The 22,801-nt window shown below is 44.9% G+C and overlaps 1 protein-coding gene across 4 annotated transcripts in view; it reads left to right on the forward strand.

Annotated features, from left to right (window-relative positions):
- Positions 1 to 22,801, forward strand: part of VPS16 (VPS16 core subunit of CORVET and HOPS complexes) — a 959,900-nt gene that overhangs the window by 642,884 nt on the left and 294,215 nt on the right. For all 4 annotated transcript variants that reach the window (XM_063934117.1, XM_063934116.1, XM_063934114.1 and 1 more), the window contains one exon: positions 9,924 to 10,021. In XM_063934117.1, the coding sequence (XP_063790187.1) occupies positions 9,924 to 10,021 (98 nt within the window). The remainder of the gene's footprint in view (positions 1 to 9,923; positions 10,022 to 22,801) is intronic.

Raw genomic sequence — 22,801 nt, forward strand, 5'->3', positions numbered from 1 at the left:
TAAAAAATAAAACAACTACACAATACTTACCAGCCCCGCTCATGCTTCCGGACCACTGCTGCGCTGCCCTCCGTCTCCCGCCGCCGGGTCCTCTCTATGGGAGAGACGTCAAGATGTCTCTCCCACAGCAGCGCCGCACTGACACTAGAGGTCAGTTATGACCTCTAGTGTCTGCCAGTGAAGCCGGCTGCAGCGCGCGCCCACACAGGCCACGGCGCCTGCTGCAGCCAGGGAGCAAGGATCAGAACCGCTACTGACCCAGATCTAACGGTCTCTGCAAATGTTATATCTGCCACACCTGCAGTGCACATGGGGGGTAATTCCAAGTTGATCGCAGCAGGAAATTTTTTAGCAGTTGGGCAAAACCATGTGCACTGCAGGAGAGGCAGATATAACATGTGCAGAGACAGTTAGATTTGGGCGTGGTGAGTTCAATCTGTAATCTAAATTGCAGTGTAAAAATAAAGCAGCCAGTATTTACCCTGCACAGAAACAAAATAACCCACCCAAATCTAACTCTCTCTGCAAATGGAATCAAGGGGTTTGCGTGGAGCGCACAGTACGTGTATCTTGTTCAAGGGGGCTGCTGGTATCTGGAGAGTTGTCCAGACTCTAGGGCTAGTGTTATCGTACAGGTTTTGGATACCTGCGCTCACCCTCTATTTGGTGTTTGTATGTGAGAAATGATGTATCTCTATGATCTGTAAATACCTTTATAAGTCACAATGCTTAGTATAACAGATGGTACAATAATTCATATACAGGTTGAGTATCCCTTATCCAAAATGCTTGGGACCAGAGGTGTTTTGGATATGGGATTTTTCCGTATTTTGGAATAATTGCATACCATAATGAGATATCATGGCGATGGGACCTAAGTCTAAGCACAGAATGCATTTATGTTACATATACACCTTATACACACACCCTGAAGGTCATTTTAGCCAATATTTTTTATAACTTTGTGCATTAAACAAAGTGTGTCTACATTCACACAATTCATTTATGTTTCATATACACAATATACACACAGCCTGAAGGTCATTTAATACAATATTTTTAATAATTTTGTGTATTAAACAAAGTTTGTGTACATTGAGCCATCAGAAAACAAAGGTTTCACTATCTCACTCAAAAAAGTCCGTATTTCGGAATATTCCGTATTTCGGAATATTTGGATATGGGATACTCAACCTGTATAATTGATGATATTGTGATTACACATAAATGCCCTTATAGTAACATGCATATTGTGTGAACATCCGATGTATAGGGAAATTAAACACAAGATGAAATAAAATATGGTATTGCCGCTTGATGAATATCCTAAAAAAAAAAAAAAAGTCTTGTGAGAAAAGGAGTGTCTTTGTTCCAGATATATAGGAGTCAGTCTTTATCTGAAGGGATTTCCTTTCCCCCACAGTGTGAGTCTAAACAGTGTGCCCAGAGGCGGTTCTTTTGTCAATAATTGATCGTAGGTGGAGGTCGTGGTCTGGAAAGCCGGCGTCCCGGCCTGCCAGGTGCAACTTACCCTTACGATGTGATGTTTAGTTCTCTTTGTTCACTCTGTGGTGAGTGATGATGTGGCCACTTGCGCTGTTTCCGCTGTATCCGTCCCCGGTGGTGTTCCTCAGCAGACAGGGCTGGAAGCCTTCCTGGCTCTGCTGCTAGGCTGCCGGGTCCCGCCGGAAGCCGCACTAAACAACCGGAAGTTGCGTTGCCGCAACGCTCCGCTTCTTCCTATGTCCTGTGCGGTCTCAACGGCCGCTCCACTCGCCGGCCGGCGAGGAGTCTTGTGGATGTAGTTTGCGGTGATGTGCTGGCAAACTTGAGGTGTCTGCATGGATCCATGCACAAGACTCCTCGCCAACCGGCGAGTGGAGCGGCCGTTGAGACCGCACAGGACATAGGAAGAAGCTGAGCGTTGCGGCAACGCAACTTCCTGTTGTTCAGTGCGGGACCCGGCAGCCTAGCAGCAGAGCCAGGAAGGCTTCCAGCCCTGTCTGCTGAGGAACACCACCGGGGACGGATACAGCGGAAACAGCGCAAGTGGCCACATCATCACTCACCACAGAGTGAACAAAGAGAACTAAACATCACATCGTGAGGGTAAGTTGCACCTGGCAGGCCGGGACGCCGGCCTCCCAGACCACGACCTCCACCTACGATCAATTATTGACAAAAGAACCGCCTCTGGGCACACTGTTTAGACTCACACTGAGGGGAAAGGAAATCCCTACAGATAAAGACTGACTCCTATATATCTGGAACAAAGACACTCCTTTACTCACAAGACTTTTTTTTTTTTTTTTAGGATATTCATCAAGCGGCAATACCATATTTTATTTCATCTTGTGTTTAATTTCCCTATACATCGGATGTTCACACAATATGCATGTTACTATAAGGGCATTTATGTGTAATTACAATATCATCAATTATATATGAATTATTGTACCATCTGTTATACTAAGCATTGTGACTTATAAAGGTATTTACAGATCATAGAGATACATCATCTCTCTGCAAATGTTATATCTGCCCCCCCTGCAGTGCACATGGTTTTGCCCAACTGCTAAAAAATTTCCTGCTGCGATCAACTTGAAATTACCCCCATGGTTTTTGCCCAACTGCTAACACATTTGCTGCTGCGATCAACTCTGAATTACCCCCAAAGACACAAACACACACAGATTCTATAGGCAAAACAGCCTTTTCTGGAGCATAATAATTTGCATATGAATAAAACATTGATCGAAAATTTGTAGTTTTAATGTCACACTTTATTTTCTAATCACACCATATTTTAATATTTCACCAGTCCCTATAATTAATTTTGTTTATATGTAACTATGGGTCTCGGACCTTAAGCATTAAGATAGCACCTGCATATAAAAACTCATATCTGTGACGGATGATCAAATTGTATTAATACATTTGAAGCAGAAGGAGTCACTGAATATTTCAATGTATTTTCTCTAGCATCCATAAGGGATATTGGGTAAAACTAGTATGATGGGGTATAGATGGGGTCCAAAGGAGCCAGTGTACTTTAAATTTTCTTCAATGGGTGTGTTGGCTCCTCCCCTCTATGCCCCCTCCCACAGGCAGTTTAGAAAAAAGTGCCCTCAGGAGAGGATGCACATCTCTGCAGCTCCAGAGAGTTTTCTTCAATTTAATTTAAATATTTTATTTTTTTCGGTATGCTGTCTGGGCAACAGCATACCTGCGCCGTGGGAGTTATGGGGGGAGAGGCGGGCGGCCACCGGCCTTGCAATGTGCAGAGCCGCTTCCCCGCTGCAGGACCATTGTCCTGAGGGGCTGTTTGTTCAGCAGGGCACTGTGCCTTGGCTGTCGCAGCCGCAGCACACCCCTAACGCTGCCTGAAGGTGACATCGGTGGTGAGTACACACCGGGGGCCCTGCTAGGGTAAGTCCCCGGTTCAAAGTGTGGCTGATCACGGGTGCGATGTACAGGACCCTCCCTGGGGGTTCCCGCTAGGATCCCCCATTACTACACTGCCACAACATGCTTAACTAAACACTCATGTGAGGTTTTAAGCTTATGGGATACTTTGCCAGTATAAATATTGTATATAGCTCCAGCACCATTGGAGGGGGCGGAGCTTCCTCAGAGTGGGACCCGTGGCATTTGGCACCTTCCTCTGCTATCAGCAGCACACACTCAGCGCTTCCTGCCTCACAGACACGCTGGAAGCTGGTACAGGGTTTAGCTAATGGGGGAGAGCTGCTGTTGTACACTATTCCGAGCCTATTCAGGACTGTATTTGTTAGTGTTATTGTGATTACAGAGCTGACAGTCTCAATGGGACTGTGCAGCTCCGGGTCTGCTGGTATTTCTCCCTCTCTGTGTATCTCCTCTCACATACAGTAGGAAAAGCAGACTTGCATTATATCTGTCTCTGTGTAAGTGTATGTGTTTGTACTTACTGTGAAATATGGGTAAGCACAAGCTGTGCAGTATCTGTCACACCACATTCTTTCCATTGTCTAATGACTTTCCTGTGAGCAATGTAGTCAATCTTCACAAATTAGTGAATAGGCTGGGGGAGAGGGTCCAGAGCCACACTGGTTAGGGTCTCTTAAATCTATGATGTCGAATATGTCATCCCAACTCACTGCTAATGTGCAGAAGACTCAACTACTGCAACAAGCTGTTGCAGATGTAACTGCTAGGGCTGATGCACAGCCCCCCCTCTCATGCAGGTCCCCAGAAGCGTGGTTTACCTGCTCTGCTTTCTGATACCGATGATGATGTCCAGGATGATGGGAATGACCCGGATCCCGTTAGTGGATTCTACTCAGGGTATTGAACCCCTCATTTTGGCTATAAGGGATGTGTTGCTGCTCCCTCTAGAGGACGCTTCTTCACAGCAGTCGTTTTTCTTTGTGCAAAACAAGCCCAATGTTACTTTCCCTAAATCTCCAGAGTTAGATGACTTATTCAAACAGGCCTGGAAAAATCCAGACTAATATTTCAAAGTGTCCAAAAAGTTTTGGCGCACTTTCCCATTTGCTTCTCAAGGTAGAAAATTTTGGGAGGAACCCCCTGGGGTGGATGTCTCTGTCTCTCGCCGGTCTAAAAAGGCGGTACTGCCTGCCCCAGGCTCCTTTGCCATGAAGGATCCTGGAGATAGAAAGATAGAGACTACCCTAAAATCTATATACACTGCAGCCGGCCTTTCACAAAGACCGGTCATTGCAGGTTGCTGGATGACCCATGCCATTCATTCTTGGGCCATGCAAATTCAGGGGGGTCTCTCAGGGGATATGCCCTTAGTTACCATGGTTACCCTCCTTAAACACATTCAGGCCACTACTTGTGTCCTCTGTGATTCCCTCAAGGAGATGGGAAACATCAATGCTCGGACGTCGGCCATGGTGGTGTCGGCGTGCAGGGCCTTGTGGTTGCGTCAGTGGATTGCCGACGCACAATCCAAATGTAATGTGGAGTCCCTCCCCTTTTCTGTGGAGTGGCTTTTTGGGGTTGAGCTGGATGCCTGGATTTCCAAGGTTACTGCCGGGAAATCCATGTTTCTCCCCTCTGGGGCTCCGCCGGCGAGACATTCCTATCCTGGACCATCTGTCCAGTCTTTTCAGTCTCGCACATTTTGATCAAAGGCCAGAGGTGCCTCCAATGCAGCTAGAGGTACCAGAGGTAAGTCCAGGAAACCTACAAGTACCAGTCCTCAGGAACAGTCCACCAGTTCTGCTTCTACAAAAGCCACAGCATGACGGTGCCAACCCACCTTGAGGGGATTTCGAGGTGGGAGCTCGACTGCGTCACTTCAGCTGCGTCTGGGAGTCCTCCTGCCAGGATGCCTGGGTAAGGGAGCTCGTTTCTCAGGAGTACAAGCTGGAGTTCAACAGTCCTCCCCACCCAACAATTTTTCAAGTCAAGCTTACCAGCTTTGGAGGGTATGCAAGTTACGTTACAACAGGCTATCCGAAAATTGGTCAAGTCCCACGTCATTGTTCCAGTACCTCTACCGCAACTCGGCAAGGGGTTTTACTCAAACCTGTTTGTGGTACTAAAGCCAGACTGTTCGGTCAGACCCATTCTGAATCTGAGATCCTTAAATCCTTATTTAAAGGTGTTCAAGTTCAAGATGAAATCCCTGTGTGCAGTTATTGCGGGCCTTGAAGACCAGGAATTTATGGTCTCGGATATCAAGGAAGCCTATCTCCATATTCCGATTTGGTTTCATCAGGCGTACCTACGGTTTGCCCTGCTGCACGATCACTTCCAATTCCAAGCACTACCCTTTGGCCTGTCAACAGCACCGAGGGTATTCACGAAGGTGATGGCGGAGATGATGCTTCAACTCCGGATCCAAGGCTCAATGTGGTGCCTTATCTAGACAATCTTCTGATAAAGGCAAGATCCAGGGACATTTTGTTTCTCCATATTGACCGCACCATCTGTCTTCCGTCAGACCATGGGTGGATCCTCAACTCTTAGAAGTCCCACCTGGAGCAAAGGGGCACAGTTCGAGGGCAGGTGGTCATACTGTCTCGGAGGTCTACAGACAATTCTTTTGACTTCATTCTTGGTTTGTTCTCAGACATGCACTGTCAAGTGTGGGACCTTATATAGACAGGTGTGTGCCTTTCCAAATTATGTCCAATCAACTGAATTTACCACAGGTGGACTCCAATTAAGCTGTAGGAACATCTCAAGTATGATCAGTGGAAACATGATGCACCTGAGCTCAATTTTAAACTACATGGCAAAGGCTGTGAATACTTATGTATTGTTCATGTGATTTCTTAGTTGTTTTATTTTTAATTAGGTGATTCATTGCGCCCTACAGGCGCTCTTCACACCGTCGGAAGAGGCTACGCCCCCTTAACACTTGCACGCCCTTTGGGGCGTGCATAATTTTTGTTATATGGAGTATTACCACCAATCATAATTTTATGAGTGGTGAAATATTGCACGGACAAAGGGCGTGCGATGGTTAAGGGGCCGTAGCCCCTTATGACTGCGCAAACAGCGCATCCAGAGCACGATAAATCACCTAGTAGGTGCTGTGGTTGGGGGAGTGGCGGGTGCAGGGGAGACGCAGATGGGGAGGGGGTTGTGGAGTGCCACGGGTGGGGGAGGGGCGGTTGCAGGGGTGTTGTGGATGGGGGAGGTGCGGATGGAGGGGATGCACAGATGGGGGAGGGGGTCGGGAGGTGCTGCAGGTGGGATAGGGTTGGGGGAGTGGGGGCCGCGAATGGGAGAAGAGTTCCAGAGAGGCTGCAGGTGGGGTAGGGGCGGGCATGACGTGTGTGGGGGACAGGCAGGTGCGGTGCTGCGACGGATGGGGGAGGAGTTCTGGAGGTGCTGCGGGTTGGGAAGGGGCGTTTGCGCCGTGGGTGGGGTAGGGGTTCAGGAGGCACCGCCAGTGTGGGAAGGGCAGGGGTGGTGGGGGAGGGGCAGGTAGGGGGGTGCCGCGGATGGAGGAGGGAGTCCAGAGGTGCTGCAGGTGGTGGAGGGGCGGGTTCGTGGGTGTCACTGGTTGGGTAGGGGGCCAGGAGGTGGCACGGGTGGGGGAGGGGATGCTGGGGAGGGGTCCCGGAGGCGCTGTCGGTGGTAGAGGGGCGGGTGGTGGAGTGGTGGGTGCGAGGTTCCTGCGGGTGGTGGGCGGGTGCCATGGTGCTGCAGGGGAGGAGGGGCACTGTATATACATCCTACCATTCACACATGATGCACTTTCCAAATACCTCATGTACACTCTACCCAATACAGCACACACAATCTCCTAGAGCAGCAGCAGTAGTGCTGTAGTAACTGGATGCGCGCTCCCTCACACTTGCTGCACACGCTGCTCGTGCTGTCAGGGTGAAGGCGGTGGGGGCTCGGAGGCGGGGTAGCGGCTAGTCTACGGCAGCAAGTGACGGGAGGGAGCGTGCCGGTAGGTGAAACGCGCTTGGCGCGTACCTGGTGGCTGACAGAGAGTCGGGAGAGAGGATGAGGGTATCCTCGGTTTCTGCAGCAGCAGCAACGGCGGGAGGCGGCCTCATCCTCCGCCTCATGGCATTCTGTGGCTGGGCTCAGCTGCCCTCCTAACCCCAACACAGGAGCCGAGAACCGCAAAGAGGAGGATTCGTTCGGCCGGGAAGATGGCGGAGAGGTATTTGGCCAGATCTGTGACTCTATGACTGTGACTCCGCCCAGCGTTATACACACAGTCACAGATCTGGGCTAATATATAGGAGATAAATTTGCAAAAATCTCAAAAAAACTTTTTTCACGTTGTCATAATGGGGTTATTGTGTGTAGAATTTTGAGGGAAAGAATTAATTTATTCCATTTTGGAATAAGGCTGTAACATAACAAAATGTGGAAAAAGTGAAGTGCTGTGAATACTTTCCGTATGCACTGTATACATACATACATACATACATACATACATACATACATACATACATACGAAATATAAAATATTTAAATACATTATAAAAAAAATATACAATTTATTAAATAATAAAGTGAGAATAAAATCTTCAGTTAAGTATTTAACAAGGGAAAAATAATAATTTGTACAAGTAGTGAAAGCCAACATACTATTGAAAGAGCACTCAGAAATGTATTCAAATTTCTATTAAGATTTTGGTTATGTTTGTATACTGTATCTCTAGCTGAAAAAGCTTGTTAAAATTTGTGTTAAGCCTTATGTGCTTCTTACAGCTAGATCCAAGTATATATTTTGGCTTTATACATAGTGTAGTTAGCTTAGTCTGTTCTTCCTGACTCCTTAGTTTATATACAAGCATATACAATGAAATGCCGCTAAATAAACATGCAGTGCTTTGTTTGACTGTTTCTGCTTTCTCAAATAGAGATTTTCAGTTTAATATAAATAAAAACACTTGTTTTTTATGGAGCCGTATGTTGAATAATTGGCATAAGTCATTTAACGTTTTGGGAGCACTATGTGTTTTTTTTTTTTTCGTAGTTTTTTTTAGGGAGGCCAACAAATAAAATTAGAGAGAGAAATGCAGGTTGGTAGGGGGATAGTATGGTTGTGGAGGATGGGGTATTGAACAACAAGTTTTAAAGAGTTGGTACGTATAAAAAGAGAAGAGTAATGAGTTCACCAATTGTTTCATATGTTTCATTCAGTATTATGTATCTTGTATTTTCCATGTATGCATAAATCCTTAATATCACTTCCGAGATGCATGGATGTACAGTAATTATCATAATCTAGAACATAGGTCTGCAAACTCGGTCCTCATTACACCACACAGTGCATGTTTTGCAGGTAACCCAGCAGGTGCACAGGTGTATTAATTACTCACAGACACATTTTAAAAGGTCCGCAGATGGAGTTAATTATTTCACTTGTGATTCTGTGAGGAGACCTGCAAAACATGCACTGTGTGGGGGTAAGACCAAGTTTGCAGACCTGTACTCTGGAACAACCACAGTATATCATACCTTCTAATTTTCTGCTCTTTAGGAAACTGTCCCACCGTAATATTCATACTCTGCAATGCATCACATAGGGTGTTAGCATGATGGTGCAGAACACAACTCAGAGAAGTGATGTGTTCCCAGTGTCATGTGACATGTCCTTATGATCTACAACTATAATCCTTTCTCATACATGGCACATGTACTTTGTCTTGACTCAAAACGTATACATGTTGGGAGGTTTGTTTAGCGTGGTTGTACATAACAGGCAGGGGGCCTGTGTGAAGCCTCCATATGGTCCCCCTCCTCTCTACGACACCATAGACTCTGGCATTGTGCCAGAGTCTACTGTGCATGTACAGGTTTCTGGAAACATGGCATCCGACATTTTCCAGCGACTAATGAATACTGCTCATGGGTGGTGGTCATTTTCCAAGTGCTTTTTTGCCGCAATTGCATTGCTGACTCGGAACTGTAAGTATTTAAACACGGGAGCTGTGTGCGCCCCCCTGGGCCCACGGGCCTGTGTGCACAGCATAGAGATGCCATTGATAACAGGTATTAATCTTTGTATTGGAAGTATTTTGTATATCTTTTGTGTATCAATAGAGAAATGGATAACAACAGCAGGTCTTGGAAATGTGTACAGTTGAGTACTTCAATATGAGTATGTGTAAGATGTTCAAAACTTTCGGATGGCTTTATACTGTAGCTTAATACACTGAATTTATCCTAAGATGTAGTACGAACAATTGCATGTATTTTAAGAAGAGCACAATTAAGATTGTGATTTTGGTGAGAGGAATAATACTGGCAGCAGAATAATCAACTAAGACCCTTGGAGGCATTGTATTTATCTAGCTTATCCCAGCAAACAAAACAGTGTATGCTAATGCTTTCCATGACAAGTCTCTTACCATGCCAGAATAATGAAACCTATTGTTATTGTGGACCGATTTATTCAACACTGATTTAACAATTTTCTTTTTCCTTAGTTTACACTGTTGTGTCATATATGAAACATGAGTTTAATCGTAGAGATTTCTTCATGACCTTGCAGAACCACCCCATCGCTCTCAGTTTATATCGACAGGTGACATTACATTTTATGTATCTGTGTCTTTTAAACTTAATGTTTGCTATGCATGCTTTTTGTGTTTGTTTGTTTTTTAAATTAAGGGATGTGCTATCGGCAGACTGCTAAAGCTACCCTATGGGGATGGGGGCGGGGGGCTATTATGTAATATACTATCAAATTTAGAAGGGAATTTACCAAATTGTTGCTTATGTCCCAATCTGATCTTACTTTGGCTTATCAAACTCCAAAGCAACACCATCACAAATATACAATCAAATAAAACTAGCAAAATTCATTGACAGAATCATATATCAAATAGGAGATAGGTCTTTTTATAAAGTAAGTTTGTATTCCATAAACATGGCAATAAGCAGGCAGCCAGCTTTCTAATCTACTTCAGGCTAGTAGACGGAATTCAGATATTAGAGCCCTCAAGGCTGCTAATGGTCATGCACGGTTTGCCGATGAGGAAATTGTAACTAGTTTCCTACAATTCTATGCAAAACTCTAAAATCCCCTTAATTGGAAAAAGTCAATATTCTGGGATTCTCTTTGGTTACCACAAGTCTCTGCACAGCATCTTTCCATGTTATTGAAACCTATAGAATCAGAGGAGATGGAGGCTGCTATTAAGTTGCTTAAGCACCGGGACCTGGTGATTTTAAGCCTTAAATTATTCCTACAGTACATTTGTTGAATTATGTGATACCCTTATAGGGGTGTATTTAATAAGAGTCGGAAGCTGCCATCTTGACGGAAAGACGGCAGCTTCCGACTGAGATCGGAAGGGGTTCCGACCTATTCATTACCAGCAGTTTTTTTCTGACAAGTCAGGAAACCCGTCTTGTCGGAAGATTGTCGTAATACACGCGTATCGGCGGATTCAGCCGCCGAGCCACGTGCACTGTCGGAAGCAGGGCCAAACTCGACAGGTTTTAGCCCCGTTTCCGACAAGGTCAATCCGACTTTTAAGAAAGTTGTATTGACACTGTCAGGACCCGGCCAAACCTGTCAGATTTGGCCCGGAATTGAATAGTGTGTTGTCGGGTCCTTTCCGTGGGAAAGGACCCAACAGCTATTGAATATATGCCTAGCTGGCTTCCTTCTCCCCTGCCACCCTGTGTGAAATACATTCTGTATAGCAGCCGCCTCGCTGAAATCCGCCCAGCACCGCTGACATTGACAGTGGGGATTTCCCGTCCGCCTCGCGCTCACCACAGTGCTAGAGTCAGCGGCGCCGCTCTCAGCGAGGCGGCTGCTGCACAGGATGTATCAAACAGGGCAGCAGGAGAGAAAGGAGCCGGTTGGCGTGAGGTACAGTATATGTTAGGTCTTATTTAAGAAAATGTATTTTTCAAAAATCAATAATAGCCCTGACACTAACTTTTATGTGACAGCAGCTGCACGGACGCCGACCAAATTTGACAGTCTGATTTGGCCACTCTATTGAATAGCCCTTGTTGGATCCATTCCGACAAATGCATGTCAGAATGGATCCGACACTTATTGAATACACCCCATAGTGGTGTCATTCCAAATAATCTCTAATAATTTATTTAAATACTGCATTATTTAAAGTCTTTCCGAAGCCAGGCTGATTCTGAGCTCCTTGCTTCATATAGTCCTATCTCTTTTTAATACGGACTATAAATTATTCACCAAAAATCTGTCATAAAGATTAAAACTAGTACTTCTTTCTATCATGCATCCAGCTCAGAAACAGGATTCATTTGGGTCAGACATTTGGTAACTACTGTGCGGAGGCTTCTGGAAGCGGCTCCTGCAGTCACTTTACAGAATAATACCACTTTCAGTATTGATGGAGTGTCCATAGAAATGAAAGTCTAATTTTCTCCGGCAGGGTCCACAGGTTATCCACAGGATAACATTGGGATATGATGGATCGACAGCAGATTGGCACCAAACGATCAAAAGCTTTCTGGCCTCCCCGGATGCAATGGGCTCGTCCATATAATCCCGCCCACTGACTCAGTCAAATCAGTTTTTTGTTTGGTGCGGCAGGAGCCGGGCCATGGTCACAGGGCTGCTGTTTTTTGGCAGCCCTAAGCTTTATTTGATTTATTTTTATAGTCTTACTATGTTTCTGAGTATTCTTTCCTAACAGCGTCTTACACGCATATTGGAAAGAGTCGCTCCAACAACTCTCCGCCGGGTCGCAACAATGCTTACCCACGTTACAAGTGCTGTCTCGACGGGCGTCTGTGTCGGATGTAACTAGCAGGTCCAGCAGACGTTATCAGGCTGTGGCCGGAGCACGGGGAGAAGGTAAGGCATCGGTTCCGCTTAGAAGGGGAATCCGGACACAGCCGCACTGTTTGGGAGGAGACTACCAAACAGTAGCTGGCGCGCCGCCACCATGGGTGCTACAGCACTAGGCCTTAGGGATCAGTAGGCGCCAGGATTAGTTTGAGACTGCGATCCCTAGGGTTGATGTCAGCGGTGGGGAGTCAGATGCTCTCCTTGTCACCCCTCCCCCCGCCATGAACTGATAGCCTCACTTCCGTCTCAGACGCTACCACGAGGGGACTTGGTCGCAGCATAGGCCGCTGCGTCTGTATTTACTAAAGACCGCTAGGAGACCAGGTCGCAGACATGAGCGTCTGCATGCACTAACGTTCACTGAGCGTCTGTGTCTACTAAAAATACTGGAGCGGCAGTGTGCACTAATAGCGTCTGGATCCACTCAGCATTTGCTAACGTATTGATCGATCCTGGAAGTAGGGTGAGTCTCCCAGTATCCCACTCTACAGAGTAAGGGTTATACAGCACTACATTTCTGTCTACTTTTTGTCAGTACGAATAGTTAAGTTTAGTGCCTATTGCATATGAGTTGATGTACAATACTGTGGTTTTCTCCGCAATTGCTTCTGAATACATTAAGATAACTGTATAGAACAGAATACAGTAAATGTACTCCTACACACTTGAATTGTGTTCATGGTTGATAATATGTTCATATTACAAATATGTGACTAATATATAACATGTTACTGACTGCTAGTGTGATTGCTGACTTTATATATGTTTGTCAGTGTTTCTTCTGAACCTCAATGCTGGTGCTTGGGTTGGGGTCAGATCGATATCACTTTTATACATGTAAAGTGTTTTCAGTCACAAATTGTGTAGTATACTGTGAAAAAGCTGATTGTTTATCATGTCTAAGAGCGGCAAAGGTGATGAGGTTACATTAAAAGTAACACCAACACTCATAACATGTTTATCCTGCAAGGTGGGGTTATCAACTCAAACTGTGGCACACGATGGGTTATGTGCAAATTGTTTTGTGTTTCAGCAGATTGCAAGGCAGATCCCTGTTCAACGACAAGTAGATCCACCTTGGGCCGTGTTTGCACAAACTTTATCCAGTATAGCTGACAGGTTGGGCCCTGCAGCTTCAACCTCAGGAATAGGGTACACTATTAACCCATACATGCAGCTCCCATCTTATGGTATAGTCAGGCTTGCCTACCCTCACGCATTCAGCGGGAGGCTCACGATTTTTACATGAGCCTCCCGCTGCCCCGCATACCTTGTCAGCCCTCCCGATTTTCAAGTCTTTATCCCCGTAAATTCGGACTGCACATGCGCAAGTCCGGAAATGCGGGGGCGGGGCCAGCAGGGGAGAGGCAGACTGTGTCCTGTGAGAGCTCTGTGCACTGCAGACTGTCAGAGTCTGCAGCAGGATGAGAAGACTGAGCACAGCAGCCACCTGTAGTGTACAGGGGAGCACATGACCTGGCAGCCAAGGCTCTGCATCCCGGTGGCTGGCCCCGCCCACCACACTAACAGTAGAGTGCTCCTGCTTGTGTCTGCCCTGTGCTACCTCCCCCACCACAGACGCCCTGCTCTTCACAGGAGGGACTCAGAGGGAGCAACAAACCAGGTGTATACTGTGTCTGCTGGGGGTTATTGGGGGAGGGGGGGGTGTAATGGAATGTGCTACTGTGTGTAATATGGGGGGGTGTAATGGAATGTGCCACTGTGTGTAATATGGGGGGGTGGGGGTGTAATGTGCTGCTGTGTGTAATATGGGGGGTGTAGTGTAATGTGCTACTGTGTGTAATATGGGGGAGTGTAGTGTAATGTGCTGCTGTGTGTAATATGGGGGGTAGTGTAATGTGCTACTGTATGTAATATGGGGGGGTAGTGTGATGTGTTACTGTGTGTAATATGGGGAGGGGTAGTGTAATGTCCTACTGTGTGTAATATGGGGAGGGTAGTGTAATGTGCTACTTTGTGTAATATGGGGGGGTGTAGTGTAATGTGCTGCTGTGTGTAATATGGGTGGGTGTAGTGTAATGTGCTACTGTGTGTAATATGGGTGGGTGTAATGTAATGTGCTACTGTGTGTAATATGTGTGGGTGTAATGTAATGTGCTACTGTGTGTAATATGGGTGGGTGTAGTGTAATGTGTTACTGTGTGTAATATGGGTGGGTGTAGTGTAATGTGCTACTGTGTGTAATATGGGGGGTATAGTGTAATTTGCCACTGTGTGTAATATGGGGGGGGCTGTGTAAAATGTAATGTGTTACTGTGGTAATATAGGGGGACATGGAGCAGCGGGTCCCAGAGCTGCACGCAGAGGCGGGTGAGACATGGAGCTGTGGGTCTTGCTAAAGCGCTGCTGTCTATCATGGTGTGACACACACACATACACACACACACACAGTCTCTCTCAGGTATAGGGGCTCTACCTGGCGTAGTGTGTATAAGGGACTCTACCTGGGGTAATGTGTGTAAGGATACCTGGTGTAGGCTACCTGGCGTAATGTGTGTAAGAGGCTATCTGGCGTATTGTGTGTAAGAGGCTACCTGGCGTGATGTGCGTAAGAGGCTACCTGGAGTAATGTGCGTAAGAGGCTACCTGGCATGATGTGCGTAAGAGGCTATATGGCGTAGGCTACCTGGAGTAATGTGTGTAAGAGGCTACCTGGCGTGATGTGCGTAAGAGGCTACCTGGCGTATGGTGTATATCAGAGGCTGTCAGGCGTAATGTGTATAAGGGGTACTACTGTGTGATGTAACATGACAAATGTACACTACTGTGCAGGGCAATGTAATGTGAATTTTGTGGTCATACCACTTTCCCATGAAACCATACACCTATATTTTTGGGGGCGCGCCATCGGCGCGCAGTCCCTATTTTATGTGTGGGTGGGGGGTACCATTTCAATTTCTGGCACAGGGCACCAAAATGTCTACTTACGGCTCTGGCTGTGTATATAATGTAATGTATTATGGTGCTATATATATATATATATCACACAATCGCACACCAGAGTATATACTTTAGGTTTTCTATTCGTCCGTCTCTTCTCACCAGTGTACAGTACACACTACCGTAATATATAGTGCACCTATTATTACTCTAGTGTACCTATATTATTACTCTTTTTGTTTTTGGCTGGTTTTAGTACTATAGTTTTCATCAGGACACACCTCTGAGTGGCAATAAATTCCCTTATAGGTGGACCTAGACACGCCCTTTGGGTGGAGCATAACACTCCCCCTCCCCAATGGAAAGCGCTGCGTGTTCTACTGCCACCTGTAATCTCCCTGAAACTAGTTTTCAAAAGTAGGCAAGTATGGGTATAGTCCCTACAGCTTCTACTAATCAACAAGCTGATAAACCAAGGGTAAATATATCATCAAATTCACAGACTACACGGGATGTTACAACAGATGATAACTCCATATACTCTACTTCACCATATGAAGAACAAATGGAGGGCTTCAGCTCAGAGGACATAGCTGAGTTAATTGGAGCAAGGAAGGCTATTCTGTCTCTAGAGGATTCAGCTGAGCCAATAATTAAAACTAAGGCACCTGTGTTTAAACGTCCCAGAACAGTTAAGGTTGAGTTTCCAGGGTCAGAGAAACTTACAGAAATTATGGCGGAACCTTGGGCTATGCCCAATAAGAAATATAGAATTCCAAAAAAATGGGATTCTTACTACCCTTTTCCAACTGGGGACTGTTTAAAAAGAGAAGTGCCTCCTAAGGTAGATACGCACATCATTCGATTAGTGCAAAAATCTATTTTGCCTTTGCCATCTACGTCATTAAATGATGTTACAGACAGAAGAGTTGATGGTTTTTTGAAAAACATATTTTCTCTGTCAGGGGCAGTCATAAGGCCAGCTATGGCCTCAGCCTGGATGGCAAAAGCGGTAGTGGAATGGGCTGAAGAACTGGAAAGTGGGCTCTCAGCACCTACTAGGGAGCAGGAGTCACATTTAGCCCATATGAAACAGGCTGCGCTATTTCTAGAGGAAGCAGCAATGGATATGGGTACAATTGCTTCTAAAGCATCATCCTTAACGGTAGCTGCTCACAGAGCAATTTGGCTACGTACATGGAAAGCTGATTCAGAATCCAAAAAGGTTCTGGAAGCTTTGCCTTTTGTTGGGAACATTATTTTTGGTAAGGAACTAACAGATATTCTGGAGTCATAAGCTGAGTCCAAGAAGGTCAGGTTTCCTGCCAGTTATAACCCTATCAGCCTGATGGTGCGGGACTCCACCTGGGGGACTCCAAGGTAGGGGGCCGTATTATTCAGTTTGCACACATATGGCAGCAGTCGACAACAGACGCTTGGGTGCAAGAAGTAGTATCTCTGGGTTATGTTTTCCCATTCAAGAACCAGCCTCCTCGAAGTTTTTTTTGCACCAGCCCTTGTCATATAGAGACGAAGGCCAGAGCACTGCAAGAAGCAGTTCAGAAATTGCTTCAGTCAGGGGTAATTATTCCAGTACCCTCGGCACAACAGGGGCAGGGGTTTTACTCCAACCTATTTTTGGTCCAGAAACCAAATGGGTCATTTCGGCCCACCCTAAATCTCAAAATGTTAAACAAATACATTTGGGTCCCAAGGTTCCACATGGAAATGTTATGCTCCATAGTTTTGGCCATGGAACCAGGAGATTACATGTTATCTCTGGATATACAGGATGCTTTCCTGCATGTGCCAATAACATTGTCCCATCAGTGTTACCTCAGGTTCGCTATCCTCCAACATCATTTTCAATTCCAGGCATTACCCTTTGGGTTAGCCACAGACCCCAGAGTATTTATCAAGATCATGGTGGTTATGGCAACTTATCTCCACAAGCAGGGGATAAGGATTTTTCCATACCTCGACGATCTTTTAATCCTGGCACAATCCCAGGAATTGCTCTTGAGCCATCTCCAACAGACAATAACTTGTCCACAGAAACACGGATGGCTCATAAATTGGGCAAAGTCGTCTCTGATTCCGTCACAACGGATGATTCACTTAGGGGCTGCTTTGGATTCAGGTCTGCAGAAAATATTTTTGCCTCGGGAAAAAATATCCAAGGTGCAGTTAATGATTCAGGAATTGTTGCACAGTCAAACCGTATCCGTTCACACGGCAATGCGAGTGATGGGGTTGATGGTGTCAACATTCGACATGGTGGAATATGCACAGTTCCACTCAAGACCTTTGCAACATCTGATTCCGACCAGATGGAATGGAGTACATCAGACAATAAAGAAACAGATGATGGTACTTCCAGTAAAGGTAAAAAGGTCATTAGCCTGGTGGCTACAGACATTCCATCTAGACAAGGGGAGATCCTGACAACAGATGCCAGTCTTCAGGGCTGGGGAGCAGTGTCCGGAAGATTATGGTTCCAGGGACAATGGACCACAAAAGAAAGTTGCCTGCCAATAAATCTGTTGGAACTCCGGGCCATATACATGGCAATGATTGAGGCAAAGGACATTCTGCAAGGAAAACCAGTCCAGATCCGCTCGGACAACACAACGGCAGTAGCGTACCTCAACCATCAGGGAGGAACTTGCAGCCAAAGAGCAATGAAGGAGGTAAGTCACATACTAAAGTGGGCAGAACTCCATCTTCCAGTATTGTCCGCAGTGTTCGTTCCAGGAGTCCAAAACTGGGAAGCGGACTTTCTCAGTAGACACACCATTCGCGCAACCGAATGGGCTCTACACCCGGAAGTATTTCAGACTCTAGTAGACAAGTGTGGGTTGCCAGAGATAGATCTCATGGCGTCCAGTCTGAACAACAAAGTTCCGGCATACGGGTCAAGAACAAAAGACCTCCAGAGTGATCCTTATGGACGCACTGTCAGTGAAATGGGAATTTCATCTGGCATATCTGTTTCCTCCAGTCTCCCTGATACCCAGGGTGGTGAGGAAAATAAAGCAAGCAAGGGGTGCCGTAATTCTAATAGCTCCAGCTTGGCCCAGAAGGCATTGGTACATAGATCTGCAGAGGATAACAAAGGATGCTACAATTCTGCTCCCTCAACGTCCAGATCTACTAATGCAGGGTCCTTGTTATCACAGGCATCTGTATCGGCTATCTTTGATGGCGTGGCTGTTGAAACCTCTATCCTAAAGTCAAGAGGTTTTTCACAAGTAATTCAAACAATGCTCAGAGCAAGGAAACCCTCCCCTGCTCGCATTTATGACCAAATATGGCAAGCCTATATTAATTGGTGCAGTGAAAGAAATATGGATCCAAGATCTTTCAGAGTATCCAGAATCTTAGATTTCCTTCAGGCAGGAATGGATAAGGGTTTGAAGGTGGCTTCCTTGAGAGTTCAAGTTTCAGCATTGACTGTATGGTTTCAAAACAAAATTGCCACTTTACTGGATATGCGTACTTTTTTCCAGGGAATGCTGTGCATTCAACCACCTTTTATTCCTGCTGCAGTACCTTGGGATTTAAGTCTGGTCCTCAAAGCCCTTCAAGGGGCTCCGTTTGAACCAGTTAAGAAAATGGATCTTAAATGGTTGACCGCTAAAGTGCTCTTTCTACTGACTATGACATCAGCTAGAAGAGTATTAGATTTAGGAGCGCTGTCATGTAAATCTCCTTTTCAGATTTTTATCCAGATAAAGCAGTTCTCAGAAGTAGGTCTGGCTATCTTCCTAAGGTGGTATCTAAGTTTCACCTTAACGAAGAGATTGTAGTCCCGGCTTTTCAGGTATCGGGACTGTCTGCGGGAGAAGCGTCGCTGGACAAAGTCCGGGCATTAAGAATCTACGTAGATCGTACCAGTGCCATCCGAAAGACAGATTCTCTCTTCATTCTCTACAGATTTCACAAGAGGGGATGGCCTGCTACTAAACAGATGCTAGCAAGATGGCTTCAAATGACTATTTCAGAAGCATATTGTCGAGCTGATCTCCCTGATCCGGCTAATGTCTCTGCTCACTCTACATGTAAGGTAGGTCCTTTATGGGCAGCACAACATGGTGCTTCAGGAGAACAGATAAGGCAGCCACATGGTCTTCCATTAACACTTTCATTAAACATTATGCTTTGGATACCTTTGCCTCTCATGACGCTGAATTCGGGCGAAAGGTTCTCTTGTCTAATCAGGAGCGTCCCCACCACTAAAAATTGCTTTGGGAAGTCCCAATGTTATCCTGTGGATAACCTGTGGACCCTGCCGGAGAAATATACATTATGGTAAGAACTTACCGTTGATAACGGTATTTCTCCTATGTCCACAGGTTTCCACAGGAATCCCACCCTGACGCACCTTATTTGAGAATATTTATACTCACTAACATCTTCCCTCTTGCATGGAAGGCTGTGCATGTGTGTTCTTCTCGCCTGAATAGGGTTCTACATAATGCTCCTGCCTAAATGCTTTGGAAACAACTGATTTGACTGAGTAGGTGGGCGGGATTATATGGACGAGTCCGTTGCATCCTGGGAGGCCAGAAAGCTTGTGATCGTTTGGTGCCAATCCGCTGTCGCTCCATCATATCCCAATGTTATCCTGTGGACATAGGAGAAATACCATTATCAACGGTAAGTTCTTACCATAACGTATATTTTTGCGGATGATATTTTTATTTCTGACATAATTTCAACCCGTTATTCGAGGGCATTGCTGTGGGCTTGGTGACTCACTGTCATGGACATGGACGAGTGGGTCGGAATTCCGTCTCTCAGCTGCCGGGATTCCGTCGTTGGTAACCTGACCGTCGGCATCCCGACAGCCAGCAAATTAAAACCATCCTATTTATATGGCAGTCACAGAAGCCAAGGGTACCTAGAAATAGGCTCATTCAGTCTAAACAAGATGGTGGCATTGGTCTTCTTAATATTTCTGCCTTTCTCAAGCAGCCTTTTTCCCATACATATTGGACTGGTTGTTGGGTCTTTCCACTATAAATTGGACAGCAAAGAAAACTGTCTGTTAGGGGCATAGTTATATATGTATTAACAGTTATTTATATTGCACACACATATTCTGCAGTAGTTAACAGAGAATATTTGGTCATTCACATCAGTGCCTGCCCCGGTGGAGTTTACAATCTATATTCCCTTCCATATGTTCACACACACATTCACACTTGGGTTTATTTTATTTGGCGCCAATTTACCTACCAGTATATTTTTGGATTGTCGGAGGAAACCGGAGTACCCATAGGAAACCCACGCAATCACTGTGAGAATATGCTAACAATTAGACCACCAGTGCTGCCCACTTGAAATTAAATAATTCTAATATGGATTTTATTTGTTTAAAGCTTAACTTTTTATTGTGTTACTTAAAAAATAGAGTGAAATACATTTTTTTTTATTGTTTTTTATTCTTGTCATTTTATTTTTATTAAAAATACTATTATTCAGGAATCTGTATTCGTTTAATTGTGATCAGGACAATTATAACTGAATAATAGTTTGGATCACTGTATCCCAACTTAGATCGTCAGAAATAGAATAAAGGATGTGTGTTTATTTTGGTTGTGTAGTCTCTTATCGTGGTGAAGTATTTAAAATATTTATTTATTTATTTGTATATGTGTTACTAGGACAAATGGGGCTATATGTTCAAGGGGGTAAAATCTTCATAATATGTATAATTTTAACAGCTCCTTGCTGCAGATTACAATAATTGTTTAATTAACATTGTTTATACGTAACATAGTAACATAGTAACATAGTATCTGAGGTTGAAAAAGGACAATTGTCCATCGAGTTCAACCTATTTGTGGTGTCCTATGCATGATGATTTGACTAAAATTTCTGACTGATGCTGCTGTCAGCCATTGCATTTTATCCCTATTTATAGTAACTATAATGCATGACTATGCACCATACCCCTGGATATCCTTATCCAATAGGAATTTATCTAACCCATTCTTAAAGGTGTTGACAGATTCCGCCATTACAACTCCCTCGGGCAGGGAATTCCAAACACGTATTGTCCTTACCGTGAAAAAGCCTTTACGCCGTATTGTGCGGAATCTCCTCTCCTCTAACCTGAGCGAGTGTCCACGAGTCCTCTGTGTTGATCTAACCAAAAACAGGTCCCGCGCAAGCTCTGTGTATTGTCCCCTTATATATTTGTAGATGTTGATCATATCCCCTCTTAGTCTCCGCTTTTCCAATGTAAACATGCCTAGTCTTTCAAGCCTTTCCTTGTATTCCATCATCTCCATGCCCTTAATTAGTTTGGTCGCCCTCCTCTGTACCTTTTCAAGCTCCAGGATATCCTTTTTGTAGTACGGTGCCCAGAATTGTACACAGTATTCAAGGTGTGGCCTCACTAGTGATTTATATAACGGGAGTATAATACTCTCATCCCTAGCATCAATACCCCGTTTTATGCATGCTAATATCTTATTAGCCTTCTTTGCTGCAGTCCTACTTTGGGTACTACTGCTTAGCTTGCTATCTGTGAGGACACCCAAGTCCTTTTCCAGTACAGAATCCCCTAATTTTACCCCATTTAGTAGGTAGGTGTAATTTTTGTTCTTGTTACCACAGTGCATTACCTTACACTTGTCTGTGTTGAAGCGCATTCTCCATTTGGCTGCCCATGCTTCTAATTTAACTAAGTCGTTCTGAAGAGACTCGGCATCCTCCTCTGTATTTATAGCCTTACACAATTTGGTATCATCTGCAAAAATTGACACCATGCTCTCTAGACCTTCTGTTAGGTCGTTAATGAAAATATTGAACAATAGCGGTCCTAATACTGAGCCTTGCGGCACACCACTTAGCACTTCAGTCCAAGTTGAAAAAGATCCATTAACCACAACGCGCTGCTTCCTATTGTCTAACCAGTTTTTGACCCAAGTGCATATTGTGTTTCCTAGCCCTGATTCTTGTAGCTTGTAGATAAGTCTCATGTGTGGTACAGTATCGAACGCTTTGGCAAAGTCTAAAAAGATTACATCCACGTATTTACCCTGATCTAGGTTTGCGCTTACTGTTTCATAAAAGCCAAGTAAGTTGGTTTGACAGGATCTGTCCTTCATAAACCCATGTTGATTCCTTTTAATGACCTTATTCGGTTTCAAGGAACTTCTGAATACTATCTCTTAGAATACCTTCCAATACTTTCCCCACTATAGATGTAAGACTAACTGGTCTATAATTACCTGGTTCAGCTTTACTTCCCTTTTTGAATATAGGCACTACTTCCGCTATACGCCAGTCTTTGGGAACCATACCTGATATAACTGAATCCTCAAAGATCAAAGATAGCGGTTTTGCCAGTTCAGAGTGAAGCTCCATTAGAACCCTTGGATGAATACCATCGGGCCCTGGTGATTTATTAATCTTTAAATGTTTTAATCGGTCACAGACTACTTCCTCGCTTAAATAAGTACCTATCAGTGTGATATTCTCATTATTGAGATTGTGTGTCAGTCCCTGAATTGGGTCCTCTCTAATGAATACTGTAGAAAAAAACTCATTTTGTGTGTCCGCTATGTCATTATCATTTTTGCTTAAGACTCCCAACTTGTC

Source organism: Pseudophryne corroboree, chromosome 7, assembly GCF_028390025.1.
Source record: "Pseudophryne corroboree isolate aPseCor3 chromosome 7, aPseCor3.hap2, whole genome shotgun sequence".
Taxonomy (NCBI): domain Eukaryota; kingdom Metazoa; phylum Chordata; class Amphibia; order Anura; family Myobatrachidae; genus Pseudophryne; species Pseudophryne corroboree.